The 11261-nt window shown below is 37.2% G+C and overlaps 2 protein-coding genes across 2 annotated transcripts in view; one reads left to right on the top strand and one right to left on the bottom strand.

Moving 5' to 3' along the window:
* Positions 1-214: 214 nt before the first annotated feature.
* LOC108974444 overlaps positions 215-11261 on the bottom strand; it is a 32864-nt gene continuing 21817 nt past the window's right edge. Inside the window, exons 7-8 of the mRNA XM_018942288.1 lie at positions 3155-4439; positions 215-2236 (exon numbers count right to left, since the gene is read on the bottom strand). Coding sequence (XP_018797833.1) covers positions 525-2236; positions 3155-4439 — 2997 coding nt within the window. The 3' untranslated portion in view covers positions 215-524. The remainder of the gene's footprint in view (positions 2237-3154; positions 4440-11261) is intronic.
* On the top strand, positions 8379-9138 carry LOC108974449 (protein mago nashi). Its single transcript, XM_018942301.1, has 3 exons — positions 8379-8461; positions 8522-8787; positions 8855-9138. The coding sequence occupies exons 2-3, from the start codon at positions 8527-8529 to the stop codon at positions 9035-9037; spliced, it is 444 nt and encodes a 147-aa protein (XP_018797846.1). The 5' UTR covers positions 8379-8461; positions 8522-8526; the 3' UTR covers positions 9038-9138.

Here is an 11261-nt window from a genome sequence, read left to right as displayed (position 1 = left end):
GACCGTACAAAATCTGGCAGCACAGGTTTATTGAACATATTCAATTTGGAATTTTTTTTTTTCTTTTTATGCAAAAAATATTAATTTAGCGTAACTATTGTATGTATCTTCGTGTAAATACTTAAACGCCTTAGTGGAAAATTGACGTTTTTCCGGTAATTGGAARTATTATAATTATATATATTTAGCTATTGGGTTTTGTTTTTTAGCGAAGGAAAACATTCTCAAATAATAAATACTCTAGGGATTTCTACCGAGTTGACTTTTTAATTGACGAACAAATAATATACAGCGCATACACTATTCAAAAGCCGAACATTTCAATTTAAGTACGTACTTAGTTGCCTTCAATAATTATTCATATGTTCATATATGTATCTTTGCATATATGTATGTTAATGTAAAAGCCGACACTTMACTTCTAAAATATCTTTGTTTTTAATTTTATTCATTTTGAATGAATATCTTTTCAACTTACTCAGCATTATATGTCGTTCTTAACTGCTACTGTTTAGTGGTCGTTCCTACCGACGATGTTGTTGTTGCYGTTTGTTGTCTCCATGCATATTAGTGTGAGTCTTACTAGCCACTTTGTTTGACAACACCCTGAACTCATCAGGCTCATACTCAGCATAGGCAATTTGCCGTTCCGGCGATGTTTCAGGTAACTTAGTTATCTTCTGTAAGCGTTGCTGTACAATTTGCCAATGACGTAGAATATAATCCTCATGTGGCGCTAAATGATGCGCATAGCGTAGACAGGCAGCGGCGCGCGCCAAACGCTTACGCTCCACAAATACAACACATAAATTGTGTAAACCCTGTATGTTGTGCGGTTCAAAACGTAATATACTGCGATAACATTGCTCTGCTGCGTCGAGATCCTTCATGTGATTTATATAGATATCACCGAGTAGTATTAAACCTTTTATATGTGCAGGATGATGACGTATTAGCTGATTCAGGTACGGTACTGCGTCCAACGGTCGATTCGCATCGGCCAATAGTAATGCTAAATTGAAGAGCGCACTACGAAAGTCGGCACGCAAATGTATAGCGCGTTTAAAAAATTGTTCCGCTTCGTCGAAATTCGATTCGTCCATGGCCAGCATGCCCAAATTGAAATAGACCTTCTCATTGTTCGCATCCTTATCCARCACCTTGAAGAGGCGCATGCGCGACAATTCACGCGCTTCTGCACCGCCATGCTCTTGCAATAGTATGGCGGAATTGAGTAATGCTTGTTCGTGTTCGGGATACAATTCGATTGCTTTATTGAAGTAGACGTGCGCCTGCGCACTCTTACCCTGCTCCAAAAATACCACACCCAAATTATAGTAAATATCAGCATTCTCACTGTCATACAGTAGGGCCTTTTCGTAAACTTCTTGCGCTTGCGCGGTGCGATTCAGTTTCATCAATATATCACCACGATTGATGTACGCCTGTACATAATCGGCGCGCATACTTATCGCCTGCCTATATAACAAATCGGCTTCTTCCAGGCGCGTACGATTGCGCGCTATCAGTTGTGCCAAATTTATGAATACATTTAAATGATTCGGCGCTACGCGCGCCTGATAACTCTCGCCCGGTTTCACTTGCGGAAATAAAGCTTTGGCTTGGCGATACGCCATTTCGGCTTGTTTGTATTGCTGCAGATTATTATAAGTGCGTCCTACATTGATGTGYGCGCCAATATCGTCGGGTTGTATGCGTACCGCTTGTTGGAAGTACGTTAACGCCTCAGCGTAGCGTTGCTCATTTTCGAGCGCGTGTCCCACATTATTGAAGAGTTTTGCATTGCGTTCGTTCACATGTACGCCCGACATAAATAGCGTATACTCTGTACGCCAGTCTTTATTGCGCTCAAATGTCTTCAACGCATGCGTAAGCAACAATAAACCGAGTGCTAATTGCAGGAAACGACGCGCAATTGGGACTTTAACGCGCAAATACTCCTCCAATAGCGTATAGCCATAGGCTATCAGGAGACAATAACCCATGGAGGGCATGTACAGTATACGCTCGGCAATCACGAAACCAACGTGAAAGAATAGATTCGAAGCGGGTAGGAAGGGTAACGCTAGCCAGGCCATTCCCATCAACAGCACGCGGGAGTGCATTAAATTTCGTGTCGTACAAGCGTGCCACGTCACTGCGGCTAGCGAGGTGAATGTTGCTATGGTGGCCAAATTGCGTGCGTCGCTAAAGCCCTCGATCAGTGGTATGGTACCTGAAATAAACAGCGTAGAAAGAGACATGTTAGTCGAATTAAATATTTTCATGCTTCGTGCTTAATTTCAACAAATATAGTATAATATATTGGGTAGTCGRAAAAGTCGAATGAAACTTCAACTTATTTTTTTATGTTTATACTAATAAATATGTAAACAAATATATATTTTTGGCATTTTTTTGATAGAGATATTATTCCAACAGTATAAATTAGGTAGCCGAAAAAGTGTTTTCGTATTTCTAATCGAATTTTAACTTTTTTTTTTAGTTTGATTGATTAATAAATATACAAATATCTAGCATTTTGGTCGACCTCTTTTTGTAATTTTTCCGCTATAGATAGTATTCCATCAGTGTGAATCAAAATTTCGAAACTTCGAGAACTGAAGCTAAAGAACTTTTGTTGTGCTACACGAACTCACCTCTCCGTAAACTTCACGAATTTCATTGATGGCTCGCGTGGCATTCTTCCYTTTTTTATACAAAAATTTCAAAATATAGGAAATTTCTTCATTATTTTCGCTCTTTTTTGAACAGCTGTAACTTTTTTCAACTTTCTCGATTTTTTTTTGGTAAAATGAAGCTTAAAATCTCACCTTTCCAGCACAATATGGTATGACACGATGTGATTAATCGCACTGGCGATATACTACTGCAACGACATAATACAAAATACGAAGACTTTTTCGACTACCCAATATATTCGTTCAGACAATCGAATTCGAGAAAAAACCTGTTTTCAAAAATCCATACCTCTAGCCCAAAATACCGCTTTACAAATTGCATTTGAATAAAAAAAAATCTCGAAATTTTGGTGGTTGAAATAAAAATTTCAATATTTTTTCCATTATATGTTTTGTGAGAGCACATTAGTCACTGGGGCTACTAGTCTACAAAAGTATATATTTAAACTCACCCATAGTCCAATCGCAGCACAGATTGCAAGGAAACAGCATCAGCCACAAGTTCAAATAAATCAGGTAACTAAATGTAAGCTGACGCGTTGGTGTCGCTGCTGCCGAAGCCGGATTATCAAAACGCGTAAAGACTGGCAATTGCGAACCCATTACGTACACACGCCCAACCAACAGGGCAAACGTAATGCAGACGAGAAACCCCAAGCGACGCAACAAAGYACCATGCCAAATGCCGCTCACACGATTATACACGCCAGCCGTTGGCGATGCACTAACTGCWGCAGCTGTCGGACTTTTAGCTACATGTTGCGGCGTCAAGATACGCGTACGATCCTCAAATAAACGCTGCACACACAGCCACAGCTCAAGTGGGCGCAACTGCTGCACCACGAACAATTCATAAGCAACGCAAATACCCGCTATAGTGATGCCTTGCTCCTTACACAGCATCGAGGCTAATAAACAAGCGACAAAAGTGCAGCATAGTACCGACCAGCGTGTGCGTTGCTTCTTAACCGACTGTTGCTGCAGCTGCTGCTGTTGATGCAGTGACGACTGTTGACGATATAACAGCGTCGTTGGGGTGTTAACAGCGCCGGCATATGCGAGAAATGCAAACAAATAGAATATCGAAGAGAGTAATTCGGCACGTCCGACTACACCTGTAACRGCTTCTGTGTGTATGGGATGTACAGCGAATAAGAGTGCTGCCAAGAAGCTACAAGTGTTTATACGCAATATATTACGACGCTGTATTAACGACGGTGTAGATGCTCCCACAGCGCCGACGCAGTGCAATAGTAATAGTCTGCAAACACGACGCCATAACAGACAAACAACAACGTGTAAGAGCATATTTACTATGTGATAGCCATATGGTTGCAGCTCGTGCAGCCAATAGTTGAAACGAAAGGTGAGCACTGTTAACGGTCGATATGATTTATGCGATTGCTCTTTGCGCATTGGTGTACCCCAGAAATCGTTGAGAAATATATTACGTAGCGGTGTGTACGAGCGTAGGTCTTTATTATCGCGCACAGCGCTAATATCGTCGAAGACCAACTCACATTGTGCACTATTCCAGTAACAGGCCACGCACACGAATACAATGGCGAAGAATTGCAATAGATTTCTACTACTGTTACCATTGTTTGTGCTGTTACTTATCGCTTCGGCTCTCGTGAAGGAGCTGCTGTTGCTGCAGCTGCCATTACTGCGCAACTTTTCGCTATTGCCATTGCTGTTACATACAGTTCGCTCGTATGTTGTCATTATTTTTTTATTTTATTTTTCTCGACTTTTTGTGCTCCGCTCTATTTATACTTATAGATTGCAAAACTGTGGTATATAACAGCTTAACATGTATTTAACGCCGGTGTTGTTTATTATTATTTTTTATTGTTTCAAATACACTACTATATGCTGATCAGCTGTTTCTTGGCCAACGGTCTCCACAAAAAAAATCTTATTTTCTTATGTTCTTCTCTAGTTCTGCAGCTTTGTAGTCATTTATGTATTATCGCATAGTCGAATTTGGTTGTAAATGACTAACACTGCGGTCGGTTGTTTTACTTTTGTTTTGCCAYTTATGGAATTTATAATGTTACTACTGGAATGCACATACTCCTTGTATATATAGGAGCAAAGTGTAARTGAGCATGTAAAATAATGTTAATACCGGCAAGTACTTGTCCTCATGAACACCACACCCGTCTTTTGATGTATCCAAACTTGGCTTGTTTGGTATATGCCGTGTTTTGACGCTCTTTGACCTTTGTGTGATTTTCATAGCATTGTAATAAAAAAGTTATAAGTGTAAACCATTTTTATTGGCTAAATATCGCAAACGTTGCAAAGAATTGCAGGAAGTCTAAATACAWAGAGAAAGAAAAAATGATTTTTAAGACATTTTGTATTTCTAATTAGGGCCGTTTCTGGTTAGCAGTCATCTGTCATTTAAGTTCTGGTTAAAACAATGTTTTTAACGAAAAGAAGGAATATTGGTTAAATTAAGTTCAGAAATTAATTGGCAGTTGGTTGGTAACCAGATATCGAGAAAACGGTCCTTGTGAGTTTAAAATTTTTTTCATACAAACATCTTAATTTTATATATTACCTTTATGTTAAGTGGTATGTAACTACAATTGTTTAACAGTCARTAGCGCTAATATTGACAATACTTTTATTTTGGTCATGGACAGTTGAAGTTTCAGTTAAACAATAAAGAACTTTGCAATTACATTTCTTTTTGCCGATGTACTTTTACACAATAACTTTGAATCAAATACTGAAAATTGCTCTAAATGCTTGTTATTTTGTATATGAGGATATTGAAAAACTTCTGAAAACCAGTTTTAGAAACCTGAGGATCCTGCAAAGAAATAATAAAAAATGGAAGTTCAAGTTTGTTTATAAAAGACAGCGTTTATTTAAAAGCTGTTTAAAAAAAGGTTCTTAAAAATTATTTTTATCGCTGTGTCAGTGGTATACCACTTTATGCCGCAAAATTGTTTAATACATTATCTCTATGAGAAAAAATTAAGGCACTAGGCGACTATACAATTTACACACATACAAACGTCTACCAGAAAAATTATAAAAATGTGCTAAAAAAAATTAAAAAAAAAAAACACTGGGAGCTGGCATTACTCTACTCTACTGTAATTTAAAGAACAAGCACTTAACCTTTATTTCACATRTCTTTAACTGCTTATTTGTTATCAAATCGTGCAATACTTTAAAAACCACAATCATTCATTCATTCATATACATTCATATACATAAATTAGTAATTATTTAACATTTTTCCACAAGCTTACAAGAAACCGCTTATACTGTTCGTGCACAACAAAGTAACTTTACATTTACTGTCCCAAATTCCGACTGCCCGTCGCCTTTGTGCATAGAATTTCTGATGGCTTAGGGTGTCTGCAATATACATATGTACATAATRATGTACATCTCACAACACTACGCTTATAGTACTGTTCAACAGGAATTAAAGATGAAGTAACGCGACAGTAACAGCCTTAAAATTCACAATTCTTATACGTTTCTTATACACAGAAAAACAGTTAGAAAGTTAGAAATAGTTTTTCTTTTTTATACGAAATTTCGTAGTTCCCAGGTTCATTTGAAAGCCAACCGTTCATTGCCCTTTGAGCCAGGGTACAACACAATATCTGCACAAAGTCAAAATTTAGTGGAAAAAAATACGTACCAGGACTACGCTACTTTGTTTTTGTTATGAACGTGGCTACAACGCAAAAATTGATGCCACACCAGGCTATAATACTCRTGAGCAGCTGGTGCTCTACAATGTTGCACTCAATGTCATCGATTTTACAAAGCACAACACGAATGATATGTCAACCAAGCCTGAAGCCGAGACTACCAGTTTTATTACATTTGCGAAAATACAAACACAGCAACATGATATGGGTTTTTTTTTTTTTTTTGTTTTTGCTCTTGCTTTAGCTCCCATTTCCGGTTACACAGTTAAGCCAGTTTTCTGCTATACTCGCTGTGCAGTCACCCCATTACTTCRTTTTACAGATCAACATATACATAGATGGTTGGTACTGAGCAACAATGTTGCGCGACCGAGTTTCCTAGTTTTGGAGCACAAACATGAGGATACTATACCGACCAGCATGCATCTACAGTGCAATTTTATACATATGTCTGCTTGACCGCTCATTGGAAGACACGCTCAATAACACATTGCTATATGCACTTTCACTCGACACGAAACCACAACGGAAAATGTTCTGTTGTTGCAATCACACACATTCACAATGATAAATCATCGCCTCTCCTGTTAAACTGCAAAATACCTTGAAAAGAGCATGGCACGTGCTCGAAAATATGTAAAATTCTGCACAATACCTTTTTGAGCGTTAGAAATTGCAATTGAGTCCCATTCACTCCCGTATTCATTGCAGTTGCATTTTCCATATCAGCCCCAATGGACTTTGTAAAATTACTTTGACCGATATAATCGGGAGTAGTCAGCGAAACAAACGTTTTTTTTTCCTTGCGCTCTTCACACATTTTCGGCGCGAAAATTATTCGCGTTTTCAGTGCGACCATTTTGAATTTGTAYTTTGCAACTTGATATATCCTACTCTACTAGTTTTGCGATGTGATTTGAATAATAAAATGGCATTTTTAGCAATATCAGATTATGTAGGGAATTATATTTTAACACGTATTACACATGCATACCCATTGCTATTACCCCAACTCTCTGCCTACCAAAAAATCTATTCGACTTGCATTTCGATTATCCACGCAATATTATTATTACATCACGCAATACACTCGTGCRTCATCTGGAATCCTATTCAACTTACATTTGATAACCTTAATTCTGCAACTTCGCAACACAAATTTGTATTCATCCATTCCACCCAAACAGACGTGCATTAGGAAAAAGTAATTACAGATGTTTGCGAATTACATATATTATACAATTATTAAATTATTTAACTTACCTTTTTGAAATTCAACTTAAAGCTGCGTTAATAGCTACTTTTTCAACTTTTAAAGCTTTTAATTTAAAGAATCCATTATTATTTCACAATACGTAGATTGAAATCTACATTTTTACTTTTCGCTGCTACTCTGCGTTCCCTTTTTCTACAACTACTTTGTTGCAAATGACTTTGTCGATGTCGCTGTTGTCAACATTGTTGTTGCCGCCATTGGTTATCTCTATTGCAGAGAACGGATTTTATGTTATCTGTTACAGGCCACAACTCTGCGGGTTTTAATAGGCATTTTTATTTTTCCCAGCAATTAATACGTAACTCCGGTACCAGTGTTACACAATTTGTTTAATCCATTTTTATATTAATATATAAATATAAAATTTTTGTGCACATGTTCAACAGTTCACAAGAATAATGAAATGTGCCTTTTATTTTGAGCTATCTTCGCATTTTTTGAGTTGCTGTTGGCAACGCGAAAATAGAATAAACAGTTGTTGCCATCTAAGAAACGGTAAAATGTATACGTAAGAAATAAATCTTTTGGCAGATGTTTGATTAATGCATGTTTTTCATTACAATTAATTTAAAACCTWACAGTAATAAAGCATGTTTTAAATTCGTAATAACAAATGATTTATTTTCAACTATGATAATACCTAACTGTCTGACAACAATTTAAAACTTTGACTTCAATTCTAATTTTTATTTCACGCGTCTGTGAAAACTTGCACAGTATGGCAACCCAAAATGGAAGTTGGAGAAAGTTTGACGCATAATTTGACGTTTGGCACGGCTGTAAACCCGGAAAAATAGGTTAGCAAACGAAAGAGTGAAAAATAATTAAACATTTTATTATAGTTTTGTTATTACTAGATATTATGACTACGGAGGACTTCTATTTACGTTACTATGTTGGCCATAAAGGCAAGTTTGGTCATGAGTTTCTGGAGTTCGAATTTAGACCGGATGGTAAACTGCGCTACGCCAACAACTCTAATTACAAAAACGACACAATGATCCGTAAGGAAGCGTTCGTGCATCAATCGGTGATGGAAGAGCTAAAGAGAATTATTTTGGATTCAGAAATTATGGCTGAAGACGATTCACCCTGGCCACCACCTGATCGCGTAGGCAGACAGGTAAAACTAAATATAATATATAAAGTTGTTTAAATGTATGCATATTTAATTTTATTGACAATTTTAGGAGTTGGAAATTGTCATAGGCGATGAACATATCTCCTTCACAACATCGAAAACAGGCTCACTGGTCGATGTGAATCGTTCAAAGGATCCCGAGGGTCTCCGTTGTTTCTATTATTTAGTACAGGATTTAAAGTGTTTGGTGTTCTCACTCATCGGACTGCATTTCAAAATTAAACCAATATAATAGTGTAATTTTGTAACTTTAATACTGGCATATGTATATTTAATTTCCATTTTGTATTCGCAAAACTATGTTTTATCTCAATTAAAATATAAACAAACTTACGCACGCGGTTTCAATGATGATAGGTACAAATTTTTAGCACAGAAAATTATTGAGACACTCAAGTGCTTTATCACTTTCAGACCTTCAATACACAATTGTGCGGCTAAGACTAAAAATATGTAAAAAACAAAAATTCGGTTTACTACTTGTTAAGACCCGAAAGCATGATTGTGCCATTTATTTCTAACGGTTATTTTCAACGGTTGCTTTGTTTTTTTTGTATATTTTTGTCACAATTTGCAAAGTTTTGAAGTGTTCAGCCGTGTTGTCAAGAATGGAAAAATGTAAATTGAAATAAATTTTGTTAGTTTCGTGATATTTTGCAAAAATGTGTATTGAAAAATTTAAATAAACTATATATTGTCTTATTGTGAAAAAAATATAATTGATTGCTCATGATTGTAATGAAACTTCTTCGGAATTTTACTTCCAGCTAATCAAGACCCAACTGTAAGTCATGTAAATACAAGCGTATCTGCTCGGGATGAAGTCTGGAAGAGCGTCGGTTTTGTTGACTCGACGCCCCCGCAATAAACAAGTCATCAAGGAAATATTTTAGTTGGTACAGCCATGGAGTATTTTCAGAAATATTTTCCTGAAGATCATTTTCAAAACGCCGCGTTTTTCACGAATAAGTATCACTTATCTCAGCATGGATGTCTCCTCAATGCTACTGCTGCCGATATTAAAAATCTTTATGGACTCCATATCATAATGGGTTGCCTAGCTTACCGCAGAGTCCGGATGTATTGGTCGGAAGGCTTCGGATTAGCACAAATAAAAAACGCGATGACCAGAGATAAATTCTTTACATTAAGGATACTCTACAGCCTCCGGTAAACAAACTGTTTACGATTCAGCCGGTTATAGGCTGCGTTAGATCTCGATGCCAAGCACTAGCAACAGAAATTACGGATTACTCGATTGATGAGCAAATGATCCCATTTACAGGAAGGGCGTCCATGCGGTAATACGTTAAAAATAAACCGAGACCTGTAGGTCTTAAGAACCTTGTTGTTGCGACTTCCAGCGTGCTCGATTCGAAATATTCCAAGGAGCAGGAACTTTTTCTGACACTGGCTCGGGAGTTGTACCGTCTACTGTCATCAGATTGACAAAACATTTGCCGAAAGGGAGTTTTCTCTATTTTGATCGGTACTTTACCACGATTCCGATTTACACGATTTAGAAAAGCTACTGGATCTCAGCTACAAGGCTACTGGGACCATAGCTTTAAACCGATTGCCTGTGCAGAGGATGGATTTCCCGTTAGACCGAAATATGCRTAGAGGAGAGTAAGCCAATTTGTGAAAAGTAATGTAGTTGCAGTTAAATGGCGCGATAGCAAGTGCGTTACGCTAGTATCCACAGAATGTGGAAAAGACCCAGTTGGAGTAGTACAAAGGTTTTGCAAAAAGGAATACGTGCACATTAATGTACCATGCCCTCAAATCGTGAAGTGTTACAACGCTAAAATGGGCGTAGTCGACGCAGCTGATCAGTCAATGGAATACTATAGAATTTTTATAAAAACGAAGAAATGGACTGTAAACACAACTTTTCATTTGATTGAACCGATGCACTAAAGGCGGACATGCGAAAAAAGACTATTAAAGACTTATTTAAGTTTAAATCTGAGCTCGGCGAAGTATTGGCCAAATTCACTGAAAGRCCAATTAATCCACCTGTTCCGTATTGCACATCAACAGCAGTGCCAGCTGCAAAAAGAAATAGATCCCTGGACCCTCCCGTTGATGTACGTACTGATCGGTATGATCACTGGCCAGAGGCAAKGGATATGACAACACCACGGATGTGCCCCGTGAAAGAATGTACAAGCAGAACTAGAATAAAAAGCTCCAAATGCGATGTATTTCTCTGCCTAACCAAAAATAAAAACTATTTTCAGGAGTACGACACAAAAAAATGATGGCTTTCAATCAATGTACATGAATATTATTTTTAAATACATTCCATCGATATAAAATAATTTTTTTTCTTGAAATAAGATGTTTAAATCGTACTGCTTTTTTCTTTCAATAATATATATATAAACTTGCATGCATATTTAAAGCATTTTTCTTTCGATAGAATAACACTCATTCCTATATACCGCAAAAAT

This window comes from Bactrocera latifrons, unplaced genomic scaffold (genome assembly GCF_001853355.1).
Source record: "Bactrocera latifrons isolate USDA-ARS-PBARC rearing strain unplaced genomic scaffold, ASM185335v1 scaffold_1115, whole genome shotgun sequence".
In the NCBI taxonomy this organism is placed as follows: Eukaryota; Metazoa; Arthropoda; class Insecta; order Diptera; family Tephritidae; genus Bactrocera; species Bactrocera latifrons.
This window is presented reverse-complemented; position numbering and strand designations above follow the sequence as displayed.